The following is a 25083-nucleotide window of genomic DNA, read 5'->3' on the forward strand; positions in this document are numbered from 1 at the left end:
TAGATCACAGCTTGAAACATGGTATTAAAGTAAAAAGGGAGGGCAAACACATTTTGCTGGTACCTAGCATAATTTATTTAAATGTAATTTCTAAAACAAAGACTAAGTGTTCTATTTTTGGGTGAATTTATCGCCTGCTATCTGTGAGCATTGTATGACAGAACTTTACAATCAACATGACAAATAATTTCTACCTACCTGGCTTCATAACTACAAGATGCAATTTCAGCCATTGACAAACCAGAGGTATCCAAGTCAGCTCCATTCATCTCAGTAGAATCCGGATTCTCCCCGATTGATGAGTCCAGTTTATCAGGAATTCTGTTTTCTGCTTGGAAAATAATATTTTATATTTTGTTCTTACATTATTGTCTTAATGGTTCAATAAATAATCAATGGATTACAATTGAATTTTTTTCAGCAGTTTCTGACTCATATTTCTTCACAATATATTGGTTTACATCGTCCAATAACTGATTAGGTCAACAAAGAACTTACCCATATATTAACACCCATCTATGGGGTTGATCTCTGGAGGACAGTAAAATATGATGCTACTGAAGAATAACTATACTTTCTTTTATTCCCACATTATCCGAGACCAACTTGTAGATGGCTAGTGGCCAATAAAATTCAGACTACGATAATACTGTGAGTTGAAAGAGCCGTTACTACCCTTAAAGTGGTTGTAAAAAAAGATTTAATTGCCAAACTACTGAGGTTTCTTTTAGCTACAACCTATAAACTAAATGCAAGACACTCAGAGCTTATCAACCATTTGTCTGAACAAAGAACGTCATATTTACACCCATTTTAAAAAAATACAATACACAATTTCATTGTGTAATACAATTCTACAGCTCAGCCTCCTTGTAACGTAGTACTGACATTTCTACTTTCTAGTAATTACTTAATCTAAACATCAAGTAACTTAATTTAGACACCTCAAATCAGAATTTTAAAAGTTAAATGAAATATCAAGAATATTTTCAGATCAGGAAATAAGCAAAACATGTAAGCCTTGCTGGATACTTATATGTCCTTCACAACTTTCAGCTTCATTGTTAAATTCATAAACAAAGTTTCAGTTACTGGCCCCTGATGATTCTCTTACTGGGATTCAAAAGCACCTGATTTAGAATATCATTCCAAACTTCCACTGGACCAAAATGATGCAACACTAAATAAATACTCCAACCTTAGACTATTAAAGAAAAGGATGAGACAGATCTTTAGCTAATTCTATAAAACTTACTTTGAATGAGCTAAGGCAAAAAGACTTAAGAATCATTCAAGCCAACTGAATACTACACACATATGCAGAAATGAATGGTAGAGAGATACAGCAAGTTGGGATAAAGTAAAGCATTCTCTATTCTATTCTGTTCAGATTCTTATTCTCTGCACATCAACATGGTATCTAAGTATCTCTAGATAAGCACACTGACTCTTAATTGTAGGTCAGCCAGATAAATTGAGTAGCTGCAAAAAACCCAAAGCTCTTAAATCAAATCAAGAACTGAACTCTAAATGGTGAAATCTCAAAAGGACAAAAAGCTACTGCTGCTTTAAAGGAAAAGTATAATACACAACTTAGATTTGGTTTTCATTATTGCAGTCTATTTAATACAATACACCTTTGTAATATAATGCAACATACACTGCCCAATAATACTGCATGGCAATAAGAGCTTACAGATAAACATTTTTAATTTGAAAAGAAGTATGTTGCTATCTCCACATAAAGGTGGTTATCGGACCAAAGAAAGTGTAATGGGGGGCAGAATCTGACTCATGTGGGCATCTGCCTTTCTATAGAATTTCTGCTAGTTTGTCTTTTTATTTCTGAAAAAATCTGTTCTAACGTTTGATGGGCTCATTAAGTTACCTAAGATGTCGGAAGTTGCAAATTTATGAAGAACAAAATTGTGGCCCAAAAAAGATAAGAATGACAAGAACAACGTATTTAGTCTGTGCCTTCCTGTGCCCTGGCCTGAGATGTTGTTGTCATCTTGTCTATCTTCACTGGGCTCGCCGACCTTTTCCACAGCGTAGCAGAGCAGATTCCCCCATGAGCTGATGGAGTCACTTCATGTGAAATTCCGGGCAATGCAGAACACATTGTCCTCACTGGAAGGCAAGGTAGAGAATCTCTCATCAAAAGCTGGGAAACTAGACAAGTGCATGGTGAATGTGGAGCAACAAATGGAGCAATCAGAGGCCAGGCCCCCAAGTCTGTGAAAAAGAAATCGCTGAGAATAAATCTGTGAGTAATATGTAGTTAAAACTGCTGCTCTTTAGAATGAAAATTGGAGATACTGGAGTGGAGGGAAAGAAAGACAAAAAACATCCACGTCTTGGACATCCTGGCTAGGAAAAGAGAGACCCCAACCTCTTTAGTTTTCAGACACGAATGTTAAAGAAGATATCAGAGTATAATTTCTATCACTCAAGAAGCTGCTCCAAAATGGACATAGAGGTTGAGAAAGACAACAAATTTTAAATTTAAAAGTTACATAGTTTTGGATGAATCCAAAAAAAGAAAAAAAGAAGTATTCCATAAACGATCCAAGATTCTACGGTTCCTAGATATTTGTCCAGCAATCAAGACCAAAAAGCAGGAACCAGTATCACTGAAGAAGCAATTTGCAAAAGCAGTAGTTGAAGCTGCAGGAATCTGTACCTGGTCAAACTAAGTGAATCATAGATTTATGTATTTATTTTTTTCAATTTGGAACATTATTTTTAATAAGCAAGTTCTGGAGAAGGAAAGATCAGAGAACAGTCTGGACAGCATGAGGCATCAAACAAATGAAGTTTGCTCTATATGGAGACTCCGTGTAAAAATGAATTTAAATAAAAAGAATACTCGGGTCCAATTTTCTTCTCATTTACACAAGTATATCCCCAACAGGTTGCACATGTTTAACAGAGCACAGTTTGGCCTTTTGGGTTTTTGATATCGTTAGAAAATAGATTTGTTTGTTTCACATGATCCCATGTGCCTACTGGACCATATTTACATGCAGTGCACAGCATAATTTGTTCCTGCTATGAAGTGCTTCATGTACACTATCTAGGATGTAGCAAAGTTAGAGTGGCCTATGCAATTCACAGTATCACCTTTTCAATTAATGCTACAAAGTAATGCTCAATCACTAAATTCATTTTGTTCTCCTCAAGAAGACAATCTGATACATTTTAAAGAAAATCCATAATAGTCTCTCTTGATATAAGTTTGGTATGTTGAGATAAAATTATTAAAGAGAGACTTTTAAAAAATGTAATGAACCTGTAGTTAATAAGATACATACTTTAAAAAGAGTGCCAGGGAGAGGGGAAAAAACAAAAACAAACACACACAAAAACTTTTGGCAAACTACAGGTCGTACAGTCGGGCTGTGCATTAAGAAAGAAAGAGCTGCCTGCCTGCCAATAAGGGAGGATGTTGAAGTAAAAGGACTGAATATGTGCACTTCCAGAAAAAGCTGCTGCAATAAAGAACAATGAGTTTGTAACATACTGAACTTGAGCCCCAGTGAAACCTTGCACACTGAGTATCACAGAAGAGATATTTTGAATTTGTGTATCACACACAATATGTTATTCTTAGCTAATCTTCCTCAATTTTGTCTAACTAACTAGCTTTCCAAGATGTTTCTAAATTGTAACAAATGACTTTCTTATCAAAACACATTGGCCTGGAAAATGTTACAGAGTGCCTACATTTAGAACCGTGCTACCAGCTGTTCACTGACAAATCTATAGCACAACAAGGCTAAATCCCTATAAACAATAACTGCCCTTAACATAAACCACTCAGTCTTACACATGGCACTATGAATCAATTAGATTAAGTTTGAACATCCTGAAAGGCACTAAGAAAAGGTGGAGTGACAATGGGTTCTACATTTTTTACTTTCTTCCTGTTTTAAACTGTGATTATGCTATTGCAAAACAACAAAGGGCATCTATTATGGTAGATATCTGCTTTCCATTTTTCTTCCAAGATCTGCTTAATTTATTCACAAAGCCAACTTTTTACTGTTAATACTACAGAAATAATACAGTTGTGGAAGATTAAACTATTCTATTCTACCTTGCAAATCAACAAAATTACTAACTGTGATATAAATTCTAATTCAACACTATTTGTTGATTCTGCTGCTGGTGTAAGAAGTGAAAAACAATCTGATTTCCAGAAATCAAGCTGAAATTAAATGGTAGCAGTTAGAAACCTCTTTACATATCTAAACTGAAAAAAAATAATAAAATAACTGGGAAAATATATATAAAACAAGCTATTTATTTTTAGTGTGTCACTTTTTTCCCGACAATAAACATACTTCAGGTTGTATAAACAAACCTAGTCTTAAATGCTGTCTTACAGTAATTTATTGTTGACACTTGTATATTGCTACTTAGGAACACAAAATGTAATAAAAACAGTTTCTAAAGTACTGTGGGAGAATGAAAAATTTTTTTAATAACAACAGATGCCTGTCTTTTGAGGGACCAATCTTTATAGTGAGGACAGAATTTATTCAATTCTTCAGGGGCTTTCCAGCAACTGAAATATTCTAAAAGGAAGCTACATTAAGTCTATAGGTTCAGACATATACAGCTCAAAGACTTATAACTATATTTAAGCAGCCAATTTCTCATTGGTCACATACTGCTGTTTCTACAGTTCTCTTCTGCTTTTTAATAAGTCCTTTTAGCAACCTTAACTTTTGATATTTTGTACTGCCTCCTCTGTGATATACTGTTACTCAGGTGCAAGTGATCACAGACGGTCTATGTTTATCTTATTTTCAAACTGGACATACACATTTATGGAAGCACTATACTTTATTTTTTATTTCCTTTTTCATTAGGGATGGGAATAAACTACCCTAAAATATACCCCCCGTCTCAACAAAATTAATTAGCAGAACGTAATGATGCCAAACTATTACAGAAGCAATTTATAATGTCAGAGGCCACTATCTTGTCAAAAATTAATCTCTCTAAAGTCAACTCAATGAAAAGAAATTATCCTTAATTATTTTACTACTTTAATGAGAGATTCTTCATCAGCACTGTGATTTTAAAATCAGACTCATTTTTGTACCTGCTTTGCCATTCAATATCTTATTCTGGTAATACTGCCATTCCAGCTGCGGGTTTGCACCAGGGCGAAGTGGTGCCCTTCCAGCACCTCTGTTGCTTGTAACAGCCACTGGTTTTCCTGTGAAGAATAATTAAAGTCAGTATATAATAAATATTTACAGTAATAGCACACCAAGGTAAAGTTTCTGACAGTGTTTACTTTAATTTTGTTCACTTCTTTCAACACCATTCTTTCAGGATTATCTAATCTTCTGGCATTAGGAAAGCAGCACTTAAGGAAGCGACATGCTTTAGAAACAATAGTTTAGTTAACTGGTTACAAATGTGTGTCAAAAGGAGGAAAAAAAAAAGAGAAAGAGAAATCTTTTGAAACACTAAAAATCCAGCTATGCTAGTTTGTGTATAAGGACTTACCTAAACAGAAGATGCACAGTTTAACTGGACATCTGATATTGTACCAATTTAGTTGAACCATTGCAACCTCTACGCACTGCCATCTTACATCAGTTTACCTTGCCCCTGTCACTTAAGTACAGCAAGCTAAAGTTAAAAATTTTAATTGGTATAGAACAGTCCACATACAAAGTCTATAAGGTGCCACAGGATTCTTTGCTGCACATACAAAGGTGTAACAGTTTAACTAAAATGGTGAAAGACTAGTTAAGCCAGTCATAACTGTATGTTTAGACCAAGTCTAACCTCTGACCATTCTGGCCTAACCTTTCCCCATTTTAATCACCTCTGAACTTTTCCACGGTTGTTGTCTCTTTCGGGCTGAATTTTTTTGAAACACTTCAGTACAAACAGTGCAACCACTTCCATGAACAGGTTTAAAGAACATTGGCAGGGAGATAGCCTTGATGTCAGAGAGGCACCTGCGTCCCTATGAAAATACATCCAGATCTGGCAGACTTATATACTTATGAAATTTGCCATTTTCAAAGTAGAGCTAACCGGTATAATCTCTGAACACTCCATCTGCGCTGAACATGCTCACCAGCCTCAGTGAGCATGCTCCCTTGCCTCAATGTCCCGCTGTATGCACATTCTCCCAGACCCCACAGCAAAAGGTATATAAAATCATGAGTGATGTGGAGAAAGTGGATAAGGAAAAGTTATTTACTTATTCCCATAATACAAAAACTAGGGGTCACCTAATGAAATTAATAGGTTGCAGGTTTAAAACAAATAAAAGGAAGTTCTTCTTCAAGCAGCGTACAATCAACTTGTGGAACTCCTTACCTGAGGAGGTTGTGAAGGCTAAGACTATAACAATGTTTAAAAGAGAATTGGATAAATTCATGGTGGTTAAGTCCATAAATGGCTATTAGCCAGGATGGGTAAGGAATGGTGTCCCTAGCTTCTGTTTGTCAGAGGATGGAGATGGATGGCAGGAGAGAGATCACTTGATCATTGCCTGTTACGATCACTCCCTCTGGGGCTCCTGGCATTGGCCACTGTTGGTAGACAGATACTGGGCTAGATGAACCTTTGGTCTGACCCAGTACGGCTGTTCTTATGTTTTAAAAGGTGTGGACAGGTACAGCAGTAGAATGTCTTTTGGCCTACAGGAAAATGTACTGAGCTAGGACCAAGGAGACAATGAGTCCTATTCTTTCCTTTTCCACTTGACAGCCCTTAATAAGCAAAAGGCCACATACCGCTTACCTTAGAAGACAAGCAAGCATAATTCTCACTATTTATAGATGGGGTAAACAAAACAAAAACAAAAATCACATTTGATATCCACGCTGCCTTTCAGAATGCTTGTGCCAAATCTGTATGATTATCTGTTCTGTCTGTAACCATGCAACCACTTCTCCTTCCACAGCCGGGACTTAACCCCAGGATTTCTGATTCCCAACATTCCTCTGCTCTCTGGCAAACAGTTGCATAAGACACTGGAAATGATAACTGCATAGTATTACTACCAGTTACTCTTTTAGTTTATCAGGTAGAGATCTGTGCAGAAGTTGTAAACCCACAGCATTCGTAGCCCGCTGATGACTCATGCAGGAGATATTCAAAACAGTTCCATATGTAATTTCTGTTCCTGAGGTTTAGCCCTCTCCCTTCCCAAAAAAGCCACCCTAGGAAATTACATAGGATAAAATGTTAAAAATCCATTAAGGGTTGCAAAAACAGGCACCCCTAAGTTAGGAAATACTTGAATTCATGTTGCCTATGTTTAGGGTGACCAGATGTCCCGTTTTTGGAACTTTTTCTTATATAGGCGTCTATTACCTCTCACTCCCCGTCCCGTTTTTTTCCACAGTTGCTATCTGGTAACCCTACCTATGCTTAATAATAAATAATAATAATAATAATAAAAGATAAGTCATCTCAACAGGGTTCAGATACAGCCCAGCTTTCTCCCCATTTCTAGTTTTGGAGGGCTATGTATCTCCAGTTATCATCATTTCACACCACTGGCTACTGGGAGTAGGGAAAATATTTTCTTCTTTTTTTCCTTGGTACTAAATGCTGGAAAGGAGGCAATAAGAATTCCATTCTGTTTCTTCCACACGTATCCACTGAGTGTGGGGCATTGAGCAATATGATCTAGCAATACGAGCAGTGTTCTCTTACCATCAGGCAAACTTGTTAAAAGAAAAGCACTCACCAAATCAACTTTCCTTGTTGTTAGCAACTGCATTTTCAGTATTGTCTAAGTGATTTTTCACATTTAAAAAATATATGAAAACTGACCTTTGAGATCAGGCCTATTTCGAATACCCACTGATACAAAGAAGCAATCCATATCCATGTGCATTATACAGCGCTGATGCTTGGATGAACTTAAGACAGAAACATTACCTGGTATAAACAAATACAAACACATTTTGAAACCTAATTTACAATTTTTGCGATACTCATGTTAGTCATCAAGGACTGATAAGATGTTTCCAAATACAGCGAAGTTTTTTTTTATAACCTTCCCCACCCAACTATTAAACTGCCTTTAAAGAAAAAATAAAGTTTATACTATTCAATGCACTAAAATAATAGAATGCAATATAACAACATAGTGGAAAGGTAGCTATAAGTTTAAAAACAGTGTAATGTCTACTAAGTGAGGCATCATATCCCATGTTATCCCTTTTATGGTCTCACAAGTAACATTCTTCACCTTGTTAAAACAAGTCTGTTTCCAGGAGTTTACTATATATACTAATAATTAAGTCTTAATTTTCACCATGCTAAAATTCAATCTGCAATGGAACGCTTCTTCAGTTTTTGATCAAAGGTCAGAGCAGTCATTATCTCTGCACAATCTCTTCTCTGTTCACAGGTGTACCTAGACAGGTGCAAACCCTACCATAGGCAAGAAAAACAGCTATAAGCTGCAATTTACACTGATGCAGCTTACTCCTGCTTGAAGCTGGGGTAAGCTCCATCAGATCAATCGTCACTTTACAGTAATTTCCCCATGTACACTATAGAATTTGAACTGGTGCAGTTACACTGGTGGCTGGTCACCAACCACTGAAATTGGAGCAAATCTCAAGTGTGGACAATACCTAACAATCCATCGTGAAAAAGTATTTCAGATCAAGAAAACTGAATTGCTTCATTTGTCAATTGGCAAAGGATGAGAGGAAATTAACTGTTTTTAAGGCTCTGCTTTCAAACATTTAATCATTTTATCTCATCTATCATCTGTCTTTATTTTTTTAAAGAAAAGTATTGCTCAATATTATACAATTAGGGAAAACAAAGGAATACATAATGACAGTTTGACAGCTTAAAGAAATAAAAATCTCTGCTCGAAGTAATGGTCTCCCTTTCATCCTCAGTTAATTAGGAGGAATAGTTCTGCATGTTCAAGAAGATATTGCTAAGATATAAGATGCAAAATAATATTTAGGTTACTACTATACTTAAAATATTTAAGTTCTGGTCATCTTGTTCTTTACATGGATGCCTTCAGTATGGCATCTGCATGCACTACAACACACTTACAGAGCCAATTTTTGTTCTAGACCAGATCAGATGAAGAAGGGTCACAAAGATCCAAGAGCATGTAGCAGTCTTGCTAAAAAATTCTCATTTCGACTATAGATCATTTCCAACTGCTAATCAACTTAGAAATCTTCAGTATGAACTGTAAGAAGTAGCAAGTTAGATTTTCAAAGAAAAATGTAAGAACAAATACCATCCTTTGTTTGTATAGATAAAAGTGTTTATCCTCAAGAACCCAGAATAGCTTGGCAATCTCTGGAAGAATTAATTAATAATTCTACCGAAAAGATTTGCGTTTACAACTGAATTTCATATTAAGTCCCAATGTGCTTTTAAAATTAAAAATGAAGACGACTTTCATTTATCAAAATCACGTAAGTAGCTATTTCATATAACCTCACTTTTGAATACAGAAAGCTCACATTTAATCTTGATCAGCTGCCTATCATAAGAATGACGGAATAGAGAACCTTTTTAAGTAAAACTGTCAAACAAATATCTACCTGTGTCAGCTATCGTAAGTGCAGACCTGCCTGCTTTCAATTTTTTTAACTTTTCCCTTCCCGGAAAGACACCATTGTTTTTTCTCTGCAGGGTATTGACAAATTCTGTCAATTCACACTTCCATGTAGATATGTGATGCAGTCTTGAACGAGAGTAAAAGTCAGAAATAAAACTGCAGTCTAAAGGTTTGGACAATGATGAGGGAGCGGCCTTGCTATGAGTAGGTACTGAAGAAGTGCTTTTTGTGCTTAAAGGCCCCTGAACAGTGGAGTGGTGAGCACCATTTATTTTAGTATTACTGTGCAAAGATGAAGATGAGAATGAATTACTCGTAGTCCTATGTGGGTTCTTTAAAAGATCTGTGTTTTTGTTGCTTTCCTGCAACTGCTGCATAGTGCAGTCTCTAAAGTCAATGATGCCTTTTTCAGTCTTCCCCTTCTCCTGCCCAGAGCCTGGAGAGAACCTGTTTGCAACTCTGTTGCCAGTGGGCACCACACAATCCTGTGACTGTAAGGCACTGGTAGAATTGAGAGTATATCCATTAAAAATGGCAGTGCTGTCTCTGTGATGCTGAATTCCATTTTGTTTCCTCCCAGGAAAGACTTGCTCCAGCTCCATAAAGCCTAAATCTTCACTTTCTTCTTTCTCTTCCTCATTCCAGCTACTGATTCCATTGGCTTTGATTTCATTTTCAGTCTCATACTTTTTTATTATGCAATTTCTAGAACATACAAGAAAATGTCATTTAATAATCTTACAGGAAGCGAAGATATAGTTAATCAAGAAGTAATTTTAAGTATTTACATATACAAATAATATATATAATTTAGTGATTCTGAATGCTCACATGCAAACTCCTGGTAGGTTACTAGAGGTAGAAGATTATATGACTTTATTAGTAAGTTTGAACTATGATCTTTCATCACAAAAGTCAATATTTTCTGTACACAAACTTTTGCAGATTCGCTACATTATTATTAATATAAGAGTTAAAGATCACTCCTGCATTAATCATGCTCTCTCATTAGTAAGGCAACTTTCTCTGGATTTACAGATATCGTATTTGACGAAAGACCATGAGCAACAATTAATTAAAAATATCCCAATTACTGTAACTTTTTTGAAAAACGTAACCACTCCTTGGACAGCACTAATAATGTAAGGCTGCTGGAAGGGAATATTTTCCATTTTATCCAAAGATGCAATTTTTATACTCTTTATATAATAGAAAATGTTCATTGCAAAGATCAAAAACTTATTTCTCCTTTTTGGAGGAAGATTTAGGATAGTTTGTTGAAATCGATTTGGTTTTCTCCTAAGTAAAACTTGTTCCAGATCTATAAACTCAAAATAGTAACAGCTTTTAGAGATTTGTTTTCTTTAAGCAAAACTGTTTGCATGTTATGGATGTATAAAAATAAATAGCAAGTGTTGTGCCACAGGTACATTAGCTATTTACTTTTACCTTGATACCGTGAAGACGAAACTTTTACCTCAAAAGAGTACTGCTATAATAATACCAATGAATATAAGCGTGATTAAAATTAGACTTTAAGAGTTAAGTGGATTCTTGGTCTATAGAAAAACCTATATATTCCCACAGAAAGCCATTTAAACAGACATTCAAAAAAAGTGATTGGTAATTAGCTACTTGACATGCAAATAAAACCAGAAAGATAATTAACTGTGATAACAATTCATCTAAGATTAATGTAGTTTATAATTGCAGTAATCAACAATATTTTGGAATAACTATGTGTTTGGGAAGCTGTTGTTTCCCAGTGGCACTGACTTAAAATCATGGTATACAGTAAGTTTTAAAATTCAGAATGGTTATGTTAGACATTTATGAAAGTCTGAATATTCTTTTCATCCCCAAATTACCACCAGTGTAATATTAAACTAGGGTTTAGGTTACTACATTATCACCTACAGATGAATGTAAGGAAAAAATAAATGTTTCTCATGTATACATACTGTAGGAGCACTTTCATTGTCACTAGCTATAGGTCCAATTTCAATAATAAACTGAATCCTCCTTGAGAGTAGCTATACAGGATTAGGTCTACAATTTACTAAAACAAGTATTAAATGACTTTTTGTGTGCAATATAGAAACATAAACTACTATTCTGAATCTGACCTGGGCCCATCTAATCCAATATCCTGTCTCAGACTACAGCCAATACTAGATGTGTCAGAGGATTCTGAAAGACACACCAAAAATAGGCAATTATGGAATAACCTGCCGACAGGGGGAAATTTCTTCCTAACCCCACTCCCTCCCAAATCAGTTAGGGACTAACTTGTACCTACAGGAGTTCGGGTTTATTCCCCCTCCAATTTTGTTCTTTATAGTTTTAAAATCCTTTATAATATAGTTTGTTTTCCTTATCCATATAAATGTCCTCCCTTTGAGTTTTGCTAAATTCTCAGACGTAAAAATGCATTGCAACATTTTAAACTTATTTTTTTCAGCTATATTCATTTATACTTGCTCCAAAACCTTTACCAAAAGGAATAATTATCTCAGTGTATTATTCTTTTTAAACCAAAGACCTAATTTCAATATCACTGGTCAGATTCTCTTAATGTGTGCAACACACATTGTTTCCATACAGCTGTGTGCTACACCCATTGTGTCGTACAGTAGAAACATTATGGAAAAGCGTGGTACAGAGGCCAAGGCACTGGACTCAAAAACAGGATATCTTGGTTCTTCAAGTCCCAGTTATGGGACCCTAGACAACTTATTTCATATCTCTATGCCTCTGGTTTTCCATCTGTAAAATGTGGATAATGACACTTATCTCAAAGCATTTTACAAAGGTTAAGTGATAATGTTATACAAGTATTATCATTCTAAACTGATTATAACTGACCGATCAACAGCTTTGTCAATATTAACAAACTGGAAACACTTACACCCTGTTGTTGAGCTCTTTAGTTATATTGCTAGGACCTGGCATAGGATCTTCAGGTTTGCATATGGTATTAAAGTTGAGACCTTTCTGAACACTTGACTGCTTCGTGTAAAGCTGATATGGAATGTATGAGAGGAGATGTCCGGCTTTTATGCTGAAACAGAAAAGAAGCAAACGTTTATCACTCAAGGCTTTCAGAAAAATATGTAAACTAACATTATCTTAATTATAACAGGCTAATACTTTGATCATTACAATTTGCTGTCTAGCTATACATGCTTTTCTCTGCAGTCCTTTAAGTGTCCACATATTTCAGTTATCTGAACCTCAAAAGAGTTGATGTATTGCACCTAACTGGGGAAAAATTGTTTTAAATTTTTAAAAAATGTAAGAAGTGCAAGGTATGAAATGAGGATAAAGTAAGTAGGATGACAATAAAATTGATAAATACTTTACACACACTGAACTGCTAACAAGAATTTTAACCATTGTTCAAGAAGTCTAGAAAGTAAGCTTATAAGATGTGAACATCATATTTATTTTTTTATTTGAGGTACAGTTACTCCTCACTTAAAGTCACCCCGGTTAACGTTGTTTCATTGCTGATCACTTAGAGAACATGCTCATTTAAAGTTGCGCAATGCTCCCTTGTAATGGTTGTCTGGCAGCTGCCTGATTTGTCCAATGCTTACATGAAGAGCAGCCCGTTGTAGCTAGCTGGTGGGGGCTTGGAACCAGGGTGGATCAGCAGCCCCCCTGTCAGCTCCCCGATCCCCTAAGTTCCCTGTGCGGCAGCTACCCAGCAGGCTATCAATTGCTGGCAGTTCAGCTGTCCCTCCCTGCACTGCCATGTGCTGCTCTTGCTCTCTGCCTTGGAGCTGCTCCTGGGAGCCTCCTGCTTACTGTGCAAGGAGTGGGGGTGGTGTCATAACCTTAGTCCCAGATTTGGACCTTAGCGTCCAAAATATGGGGGTTAGCATGAAAACCTCCAAGCTTAGTTACCAGCTTGGACCTGGTACTTGCTGCCACCACCCAAAAAATTAGAGTGTTTTGGGGCACTCTGGTCCCTCTGAAAAACCTTCCCTGGGGACCCCAAGACCCAAATCCCTTGAGTCTCACAACAAAGGGAAATAATCCTTTTTCCCTTCCCCCCTCCAGGTGCTCCTGGAGAGATACACAGACACAAGCTCTGTGAAACTACACAGAGAGACTCCCCCTCTCTGTTCCCAATCCTGAAAACAAAAAGTACTTTCCTATTCCCCCAGAGGGAATGCAAAGTCAGGCTAGCAATCCAACACACAGATCTCCCCTTGATTTCTTCCTCCCACCAATTCCCTGGTGAGTACAGACTCAATTTCCCTGTAGTAAAGAAAAACTCCAACAGGTCTTAAAAGAAAGCTTTATATAAAAAGAAAGAAAAATAAGTACAAATGGTCTCTCTGTATTAAGATGACACAACACAGGGTCAATTGCTTAAAAGAGTATTGAATAAACAGCCTTATTCAAAAAGAATACAAATCAAAGCACTCCAGCACTTATATTCATGCAAATACCAAAGAAAAGAAACCATAGAACTTACTATCTGATCTCTTTGTCCTTACACTTAGAAACAGAAGATTAGAAAACAGAACTACTTCTCCAAAGCTCAGAGAAAGCAGGCAGGCAGAAAACAAAGACTCAGACACACAATTCCCTCCACCCAAAGTTGAAAAAATCCGGTTTCCTGATTGGTCCTCTGGTCAGGTGCTTCAGGTGAAAGAGACATTAACCCTTAGCTATCTGTTTATGACAGGTGGGGAGGGGGCTAATATCAGGGTCTCCCCCTCCATCCCCGTTCCTGCCCCCTGCTTACCTCATTTCCATAGAGCGGGGATGGGGGGGGCACGACAGAGCTCAGAACAGAGGAAGGGAGCGTGCTGGCAGCAGCGGCTGTCTCAACTTCCTGGTCTACTTAAAAAGGCAATCTACTTAGAGTGGTTCAGCGTACTTAAGGGGGCAATGCGCCTCTCTCTCTCACACAAACACACACAGGGTTATGTGTCTGTCTGCCATGCTGTCTCCCCTCCCTCCATTCATGCTGCCTGGTAGAGGGTGAGGCTACATTAACAATGTGTTAACCCTTGAGGGCTCAGCCAAGTTCCAGTTCATCATTTAGCAGTAAGGCAATCTCTGGGAAATATCCCACCCTCTGACTTCCCCACCTCAACTAAGCTTCGCAATCATCATTGCTGTGTACAGCATTAAACTGTTTGTTTAAAACTTATACGGTGAAAAAAATTTCCCTGGAACCTAACCCCTCTATTTACATTAATTCTTATCGGGAATTTGGATTTGTTTAACATCATTTCACTTAGAGTCGCATTTTTCAGGAACATAACTACAACATTAAGCGAGGAGTTACTGTACAAGAGACCAAAATTAAGCACACTTACCACAATAACTGCTATACAAGCATTGCCAAAAAAATTGAACAAATATTCATTCAGCAGATTTGATCACAAAAAGCAAGTAGCTTTAAAAGGGGTCAGTACATAAATTTTAGTTTATTGGCCTGATGGACATCAATACTTCAGTTCCAAATTCTGGACTTCAAGTACTTCATATTCACAATATAATAGAAATGTTATCAACTAATTGTCTCAGATCAATGCTGTGCTGGAAAATCCATTTAACTCTGTACACTGTAATAGACAGATGCACTCCACGGGGAAAAAAACAAAAACAAATCAGAGATGGGAATTTCACTAGGATCTGATTCACCTTTAAAAAGTTCCCTCAGTTTCTGGAATTCTACATGCTCAAATGTCCCCTCCTGTAAGGGAATATACTGGCAGGGAAGAGAAAGTCTCCAGAGGTTCTTCTCATGAAAATTTGTCATTGATCATTCCAGTTCCATGCTTCTGGTACACCCTGTCTCTACCCACCAGACCTTTACTATTAGGCCTTGGAGAAGCTGGTAGCTTCCTCAGGAGCCCTTCTCCTTTAAAGTGGGATCCTGACAAAAACAAAAACACACCCAGAATGAGATTTTATCTTTCCTTCCTGATCTCTGTTAGTAGTGGTGGAGGAGATGATGTGCTCCCTTCCTAGCCATTACCCCTTCCTGTTACCACAGGCAGATCTCCATACTGCACTCTCGAACAGAGGTGTTGCTGGTGTGGAAGTCCTTTTTACCCCAGGGAGGGGCAAGATACATATGAGAATCAAATAATCAGACTAGATTCAAAGCTTTTACGAGAGATCACACAGAGAGAATGATTTATTAAAACCATTTATTAACATCTCAATACTTTTTTCTCCATGATCTATTTCCTAACTAGCTTAGACCTGTACTTTATTAAGGGACTTAGCAGGGGAAAAAGCCTCTATTGGCTGTCATGTTACAATTAGGGAAGAATGTAGAGGGAGATCATGTTACCCAATTAGAGAAACAAACTAGTTAGCATTTTTAGAGAGAACTGGGAAGGTTTCTAGGGAAAGGTGTAATCAAAACAGCTACAACAGAGAAAGTCCCCAAAACAGATGAATTAAGTACATTTTGATTCATTTATACAATTTAAATGACATTCCTTTATGAATACTCTGAATTAAATGACATTTCAAACCTTTCAGGTATAAAAAATGTTGGTGTAGAACCAAGCGTTTATACTCCTGAAGTATGAAATTTTTTTTCATATCACATGAACCTGAATAATTCAAAGTGACAGTCACAAAATTATCCTGTCAACTTTGAGTACACACACGGTACTTAATACTGGTATTTTCTAGGCTGAGATTTTAGCCATTGGTGTAGCTACATCGGTCACACACCTACCATAGACACTATCTGCACTGCGATAGCTCAACCCAATTTAAAGCTGTATTACACTGCATCAACAGCTAAAATCCCAGTGTAGACAAGGCCCCAGTGGGTACGTCTAGACTGGTGTAAGTCTCAGAGCCCTTGTCTACAGACCTGATCTCATACTACTGTGGTAAAAACAGCTGCATAGATGTTTCGGGTTGGGCTAAAGCCCAAAGGTCTACACAGCTGTTTTTAAAGCCCTAATACAAGCCCAAGTCTATAGACCCAGGACCTGAAACTCTCTGCCACAAGTTTTAAAATGCAATCTAGACATGCCAATGACCTCCTGGAGTAATGAATTCCATAGGCCGATTATCTGCTTCATAAAACAGTATTTCCTTTTATTATTTCCAAATCAAACTTACAAAATTGCCATGAAAATGTATTGGCCTAGGGACAACATCTATTATCCCACCCTTTACTACTGGGGGGCAAAAACGTTCTTTTAGTCACTCATCCAAGGAAGAAGGAAGGGAGAGGGGGGAGGAGACACACAACCCTAGCTAGCTCTGGGGAAGAGAGGAGCAGAATTTTGTGAGGCTATGCTAAACAGACTTCCCTTTTATTTCTAGTTTTTCCTCCTTCTTGTATTATTGAATGAGATTTAAAAAAAAACACATAGGACATTGTCAATTTCCACTGTGTTCTTAGTAAAACTGCAATTCCTCTCTTAACTTTTATAATCTATTTTCATATTTAAAACCATTAACAATTTTTGTATCACCATATTCAGGACCTTTATAACCTCTGCTATATATCTTTCCTTTGAGAGATCTTCCAGTTTTTCAGATCTACCATTATTTTGTAAAACAAAATTTGTATTATAATACAACATTCATTTCAATGTGCTGAAACATCCTATTTCCTTCAATTGCTGAGATGTTTTGATAATTTCAGCTCATGTATTGCTTTACATTTATACCTGATATATTTCACCCACAATGATGCTCCTCAATTCCTGTGTGTGTTAAAATCTGCCTAGAATGACTCATAACCCCCTGAAGATTTTACTAATCTAAACAATTAAGTTATCAAACTTCAGTTTTCCACTTACTTTCTCTGCCAATTAAGATTCTGATCTTTCAAGCTGCTGCATTCTCAATTCACACTGGAGTCACTAAGTGCCTCAAAGGATCAAGCCTTAATATATTTACAGTCCCAACACTTAATTTCAACCTAATATTAACTGACCTTTACTATAAAGAACTGTTCACGTTGACTTTTTTTTTTAAACACACAACTTAACCAATTTTTAATCTTGTCATAATATTTCTTTTATCCATCACTATTTTCTAATTGTTTTTTATGAGAAAAGTCATATTAAAAGCAGTTGAAAAGCCAACTATATTATATCCTTCCAGTCAGTATTTTCCATGTTATTACATTTTTCAAAGAACTAATATGTTGGAGAGATACGATATCCCTTAAAGAACTTGAATTGGTTTGACTGTAGCAGTTTATATTTATTCTAGTATTTTACTTTATGCTTAATTACAAAAGAGGAGCAGAGGTTCCCCCTGGAAATTAGGGGAGTCTCACCAGACTAATTTCTGGAATCTCTTGGCAACATTTTTTTTTTTTTTAAAAGAGATGTATCATGTTGGTAAATTTCCAATCTTTAAAAAGATGTGGTTACAATCTGTCTTCTTAGGTATCGTCACTGTTTCCCTTAGAATGATCAGATTGAATTAGGTTTAGGGTTAATTCTGCTTACATCAGAACATGGAGGCTTTGATCCAACCTGTCAGAGAACACTAGTTTTGAAGCCCAGAAGGGACTATTAGATTACCCTGCCTGACCTATATATCAAAGGCCATTAAATTTGATCCAGTTACCCCTGTACTGAGCGATGTTACTTGTTTGACTAAAGCATATTTTCCAGAAAAGCATTCTGTCTTGAAGATAGCAAGAGGTGGAAATGGTAGTTTATTCCACTGGGTAATCACCCTCACTGTTTCAAATTAATGACTTATTTCTAATCTGAATGAATCTCTGTCTTCACCTTCTAGCCAACAATACTTGTTATGACTTTCTCTGCTCTCAGATTAAAGAGCACTCCTGTAAAAGATGGTTACTCACCTTTGTAATTGTTGTTCTTTGAGATGTGTTGCTCATATCCATTCCAGTTAGGTGTGCGCGCCGCACGTGCACGTCCGTAAGAAACTTTTTACCCTAGCAACTCCAGTGGGCCGGCAGGTCGCCCCCTAGAGTGGCGCCGCCATGGCACCCGATATATACCCCTGCCGGCCCACCCGCTCCTCAGTTCCTTCTTGCCGGCTACTCCGACAGTGGGGAAGGAGGGCGGGTGTGGAATGGATATGAGCAACACATCTCGAAGAACAACAGTTACAAAGGTGAGTAACCGTCTTTTCTTCTTCGAGTGATTGCTCATATCCATTCCAGTTAGGTGAATCCCAAGCCTTACCTAGGCGGTGGGGTCGGAGTGAGAAGTCGCAGCATGGAGCACTGCAGAGCCGAAGGCCACATCCTCTCTGGACTGCTGGACCAGGGCGTAGTGGGAAGCAAAGGTGTGGACTGATGACCAGGTCGCTGCCCGACAGATCTCCTGGATGGGCACACGGGCGAGGAAAGCCAGCGACGACGCCTGCGCCCTGGTGGAGTGCGCAGTCACACGGCCCGTAGGGACGTGGGCCAAGTCATAGCAGGTCCTGATACAGGACGTTACCCACGAGGATAACCTCTGCGAGGAAATGGGAAGCCCCTTCATGCAGTCCGCTACTGCCACAAAAAGCTGGGGGGATTTGCGGAACGGTTTGGTTCTGTCCACATAAAACGCGAGAGCCCGACGGACATCAAGCGAGTGGAGTTGTTGCTCCCTGCGTGACGAATGAGGCTTCGGGGAAAAAACGGGGAGGAAGATCTCCTGGTTGACGTGAAAGGCTGAGACCACCTTGGGGAGAAAGGCAGGGTGCGGTCTCAGCTGTACCTTATCTTTATGGAAGACCGTATACGGGTGATCTACGGTGAGGGCCCGGAGTTCCGACACCCGTCTAGCTGAGGCGATGGCTACTAGAAAGGCAGTCTTCCAAGAAAGATAAGAGCAGGGAGCAAGTCGCTAACGGCTCAAAGGGGGGCCACATGAGCCGAGCCAGAACCAGGTTGAGATCCCAGGTAGGGGCAGGGGGTCGAACCTGGGGGTAGAGACGTTCTAGTCCCTTCAGGAATCTAGTCACCGTCGGGTGAGAGAAAACCGAGCGGCCATCCCCACCCGGATGAAAGGTGGAGATAGCCGCCAGGTGAACCCGAAGGGACGATATCGCCAGGCCCTGTTGCTTGAGGGACCAAATGTAGTCCAAAATATTGGTGACCGAAACTTCCATAGGGAGGAAACCCCTCTCCGTGCACCAACAGGAGAAACGCTTCCACTTGGCCGAGTACGTTGCTCTGGTGGAAGGCTTCCTGCTGCCCAGGAGTATCTCACGTACCGGGGTAGAGCAGCGTAATTCGGATCTGGTCAGCCACGCAGGAGCCACGCTGCGAGGTGCAGCGACTGGAGGTCCGGGTGACAGAGACTGCCGTGGTCCTGGGTGATCAGGTCCGGGTGAAGGGGTAGGGGGACTGGGTTGGCTATGGCCAGATCCAGCAACATGGGGTACCAATGTTGCCTGGGCCACGCTGGAGCTACCATAATCACGCGGGCCCTGTCCCTGCGCACCTTCAGAAGGACCTTGTGGACCAGTGGGAACGGAGGGAACGCGTAGAACAAGTGGGTCATCCACGGGATAAGGAAGGCGTCCGCTATAGACCCGGGTTCCCGGCCCTGAAAGGAGCAGAACGCCTGGCATTTCCTGTTCCCCCTGGACGCGAAGAGGTCCACGCGGGGACAACCCCACCTCTGGAAGATCGAGAGGCGACGTCCGGGCGAAGGGACCACTCATGCGAGAGGAAGGATCTGCTCAGGCGGTCCGCCAGCGTGTTCCATACTCCGGGGAGGAAGGAAGCCGTGAGGTGAATGGAGTGGGCTATACAAAAGTCCCAGAATCGCATCGCCTCGTGACATAGGGGAGAGGATCTGGTGCTGCCCTGCTTGTTGATATAGTACATGGTCGTCGTGTTGTCGGTGAATACCGCGACACAACGACCTCGAAGCTGATGACAGAACGTTTGACAAGCAAGGCGGACCGCTCTCAACTCCCGCATGTTGATGTGTAAATCCACCTCCTGCGGGGACCACAGGCCCTGTGTCCTCAGGGTTCCCAGGTGGGCCCCCCAGCCGAGATCTGAGGCATCTGTTGCTAGGGACACCGAGGGTTGGGGTGGATGAAATGGGAGCCCCGCACACATGACGGACTGGTCTAGCCACCAGCGGAGGGAATCCAATACCCCCTGGGGGATTGTGACAAGCGTGTCTAGCGACTGTCTGGCCGGCCGGTATTGCGCAATGAGCCAAGATTGGAGGGGCCTCATGCGGAGCCGTGCATAACCTATCACAAACGTGCAGGCCGCCGTGTGGCCTAACAGGGTTAGGCATGTCCTTATAGAGGTCGGGGGGCCGTCAGCAAGCGCTGAATGATGGCCGACAGCGACTGGAACCTGGGCAACAGCAGAAGGGCCCTGGCCAAGGTGGAGTCCAGAACGGCCCCAATGAACTCTATCCTCTGAGTGGGGAGCAGAGTGGACTTGTCCACGTTGATAATGAGGCCCAAGGTAGTAAAAAGGCCGGTGATCCTGCGGACGTGGCTGCAGACCTGCAGCTCTGACGTGCCCCGAATCAGCCAATCGTTGAGGTAAGGGAACACGTGAATGCGACTGCGCCGAAGATGTGCGACAACGACAGCCATGCATTTGGTGAATACCCTCGGGGCCGTAGAGAGGCCAAACGGGAGGACCGCGAATTGGTAATGATGGCGGTCGACCACGAACCAAAGGAAACGTCTGTGGTGTGGCATTATGGCGATATGAAAGTAAGCGTCCTGCATGTCGAGGGCAGCATACCAGTCTCCAGGATCCAGAGATGGGATAATGGTCCCCAGGGATACCATGCGGAACTTCAAATTCACCAGATGTTTGTTGAGTTCCCGCAGATCGAGGATAGGTCTGAGGCCTCCCTTGGCCTTGGGGATGAGGAAGTAGCGGGAATAAAACCCCTTGCCCTTCTCGTTCTCCGGAACCGCCTCTATGGCTCCTTTGTCAAGGAGCGTCTGCACCTCCTGGCGAAGGAATTGCTCGTGAAAGGGGTCCCTGAAGAGGGACGAGGGTGGGGGGCGGGAGGGAGGGAAAGACGTAAACTGCAGACGGTATCCCGTCTGCACAGTGCGTAAGACCCAGCGGTCGGATGTTATTTGGATCCACGCCTGGTGGAAAAACCAAAGGCGGTTGGAAAACGGGGGGGGAAGGATCCGTGGGAGAAACTGGTACTACGCCCTCGGGCGCACCTTCAAAACGAAGGTTTGGGTCCAGGTGGGGCTTTGGAGGAGCTTTGGTTCTGCCCCGCTTGGTTCCCCGACTGCCTGCGCCTGCCATTTCTGCCACGGTGCCTATTGAGGTCCTGCCGCTGGCGGAACTGGGGGTATGGCTGGCGCTGCTGCTGTTGTTGCGGCCGGAAGGGTCTGTGTTGTGTCCCGGGCGTGTGCATCCCAAGGGAGCGTATAATGACCCGATTGTCCTTCAGACTTCTCAGTCTGAGGTCTGTCTTCTCCGAGAACAGGCCCTGGCCTTCGAACGGGAGGTCCTGGATGGTGTATTGGAGCTCCGGTGGAAGGCCAGAAACCTGAAGCCAGGAGATGCGGCGCATTGTAACCCCTGAGGCGAGGGTACGAGCGGCCGAGTCCGCTGCGTCCAAGGAGGCCTGCAACGAGGTTCTTGCGACCTTCTTGCCCTCGTCAAGAATTGCCGCAAATTCTTGACGCGCCTCCTGTGGCAACAGCTCTTTAAAACATATCCGCTGCCACCCAAGAGTTAAAGGCGTAGCGGCTAAGGAGGGCTTGCTGGTTGGAAACCCTGAGCTGAAGGGCCCCCGTCGAATAGACCTTGCGGCCGAGGAGGTCCATACGCCTGGCCTCCTTGGATTTGGGAGCTGGGGCCTCTTGTCCATGACGCTCCCTCTCGTTCACCGACTGCACTACAAGGGAGCACGGTGTTGGGTGAACATGGAGGTACTTAGAGCCCTTGGAGGGAGCCATGTACTTCCGCTCCACGCCACGTGCAGCAGGGGGGATGGAGGCCGGCCATTGCCAGATCGTATTGGCGTTGGCCTGGATAGTCCGAATAAAGGGTAGGGCAACCCTGGTGGGAGCATCTGAGGATAGGATGCTCACCACGGGATCTTCGATCTCGGAGACCTCCTCAGCTTGCAGGTTCAAGTTCTGCGCTACGCGCATGAGGAGGTCCTGGTGTGCCCTGAGGTCGAGTGGGGGAGGGCTGGTGGAAGAAATGCCTGCCACAGCCTCATCGGGAGAAGATGATGAGGAGACCCCTGGCAAGAGAATGTCCAGCGGGGGGTCTGTCTGAGCCCGCGCCTCTGACTCCGGAGGGAGCTCAGGGTCCTGCTGATTTGACCTGTCCTCCCCGTCCGGAAGGGGGGGGGGGGGACGAGACAGCGATGCCTCCGGCGCCCTGTGCTCAGTCATCGCAGGTCTAGGAGGAAGCTGTTGGGGGCCCTGGGCTTGGTGGTACGCCCAGGGTGTCCAGAACCCCCACTGCTGCGGTCCCTGGTCCTGTTGAGGAGGGTCTTGAAAAAGGGCCGCGTGCCTGTCTGTGCCCAGTGCATAAACACTGTCCGCCTGTGACGACACAGACGGCTGTCTGGAAGGCCATGGAGGGGCCGAACGCGGCTGGTAGGAATCCCCTCATCCTGGCGCCGAAGATGTACCGGGAGTCATACCGGTGCCGGGATCGGGACCGGGGCCTGTCTTGGACTCGGTGCCGGGATCAGGACCAGGACCTGCCACTGACGCGGTGCCGGGAGGTCGACCGGGACCGGGACCTGCCACCAGCTTGGTGCCAGGAGGTCGACCGGGGAGTTGATGGACGGCGGGAACGGCTCCTAGAGTCCCGGTGCCGGTATCGGTGACTTGAACCCGATCGGGACTGTTTGGAGGATGACCGGCGCCGCGAGTGCGACCGTTACCGCCGAGGGGAGTGGTGCCGGGACTGCGAGCAGCGCCGGGATCGGGAGCGTCCACGGTGACGGGACCTCGACAGCGAGCATGAGTCCCGAGATGGCGCTCTCATCGTCGGCTTGCCTCTGGACACAACCCGCACCGGAGGTACCGGGGTTGGAGGCTGAGTTGGCTCTGTTAGAGTGATTAGGTCCCGTGCCGAGGCAAAGGTCTCCGGCGTCGATGGGACCAATAGCTCAACCCCAGATCTTATGGGGGAGCTAGGAGGGACTGGACTCGACGGACCCTCCGGGCCCGGAGTCGACGGGATCCCTGTCGGTGGTGCCGCGGCCGAGGTAGGTGCCGGGCGCTCCACTCGAGTCTGCCTGGATGGAGTTGCAGACTTCGAGGGCCTTGCTTCGGGACCCGGTGCCAGGGAAGGACGGTGCCGGGGAGTCTTTCCGGTGCCGGCGCGGTCCGGTGCAGGTGTAGAGGCGACGGTCTGTGAAGCTGCCGGGTTGAGTGCCGCTTCCATAAGGAGAGTCCTCAATCTCTGGTCTCTCTCCTTTTTTGTCCTAGGCTTAAAAGCCTTGCAAATGCGGCACTTGTCCGAGATGTGCGATTCCCCCAGGCACTTTAGGCACGCGTCGTGGGGATCGCTGGTCGGCATCGGCTTCTTACAGGCCGTGCATTGTTTGAAGCCCGGCGAACCAGGCATGGGCCCGGTGCCGGGTGCCGGGAAGGGTTACAGCCCAAACCGGCTAACAAATATTTACAACTATTTACAATATACTAATTAACTAACTATACTTAACAACTATTTACTACCAACTACAACTATGAACTGTACAACGAAGGAGAGCTAGGGACGTGGAAGACAGCAAAGCCGTGCTCCACAGTTCCAACGACCGACACGGCGGTAAGAAGGAACTGAGGAGCGGGTGGGCCGGCAGGGGTATATATCGGGTGCCATGGCAGCGCCACTCTAGGGGGCAACCTGCCGGCCCATTGGAGTTGCTAGGGCAAAAAGTTTCCGACGGACGTGCACGCACGGCACGCACACCTAACTGGAATGGATATGAGCAATCACTCGAAGAAGAACCAGTATTTTCTCTCCCATGAAGGTGTCTATACATTAATCAAGTCATCTCTCAATCTTTTTGAGAAGATAAAAAGATTGAGCTCCTTCCCCAGCCCCTGAATAATTTTTGTGGCTCTTGTCTGCATCTTCTTCAATTTTTCAACATACTTTTAAAATGTGGACACCAAAAATAGGGGAGGAGAGGGAAGGGAAGGAACAGGCCTGTTGGTCTACTAGCCAGAAATCTCCTGTTAACCAGTTGCGTCCCATCATCCTGTTGAGGTGGAGTCCTGAATCTGTAGTCCTCCCAAGAAGTGAGAACATAAAGTGAGAACTTCTTGCATAAAACAGGAACTACACAGGACTGAGTTCCCTTCCAGTAGGCATAACATCCATGGGATTGGGGCTATCCTCCTAACAGCTAAAGGAAGGCAGAAACAAAGATGGGGGAGGGGGAAAGTAAGCAGAAATAACGAAGCTGGAAGGAGTAGGGCAGTAAAGCAAAATTAGAGCATTTGGGCATCCCTTCCACTTTCATCCACTGCACTGCCTGTTCCTCCCTGACTCCCAAGCCAAGGGAGAATAGGGAGTGAGG

At 42.4% G+C, this 25083-nt stretch overlaps 1 protein-coding gene across 9 annotated transcripts in view; it reads right to left on the reverse strand.

Annotated features, from left to right (window-relative positions):
• REV1 (REV1 DNA directed polymerase) overlaps positions 1-25083 on the reverse strand; it is a 121815-nt gene that overhangs the window by 66016 nt on the left and 30716 nt on the right. For 4 of the 9 annotated variants that reach the window (XM_050921595.1, XM_050921604.1, XM_050921575.1 and 1 more), the window contains 5 exons: positions 12504-12656; positions 9579-10300; positions 7822-7929; positions 5114-5230; positions 199-331 (listed from right to left, as the gene is read on the reverse strand). In XM_050921595.1, the coding sequence (XP_050777552.1) occupies positions 199-331; positions 5114-5230; positions 7822-7929; positions 9579-10300; positions 12504-12656 (1233 nt within the window). Of the gene's footprint in view, positions 1-198; positions 332-1888; positions 2071-5113; positions 5231-7821; positions 7930-9578; positions 10301-12503; positions 12657-25083 lie in introns of those variants that run through there. The other 5 variants (XM_050921566.1, XM_050921547.1, XM_050921585.1 and 2 more) reach the window with 5 other exon arrangements.

Source organism: Gopherus flavomarginatus, chromosome 1 (genome assembly GCF_025201925.1).
Source record: "Gopherus flavomarginatus isolate rGopFla2 chromosome 1, rGopFla2.mat.asm, whole genome shotgun sequence".
NCBI classification, from domain to species: domain Eukaryota; kingdom Metazoa; phylum Chordata; order Testudines; family Testudinidae; genus Gopherus; species Gopherus flavomarginatus.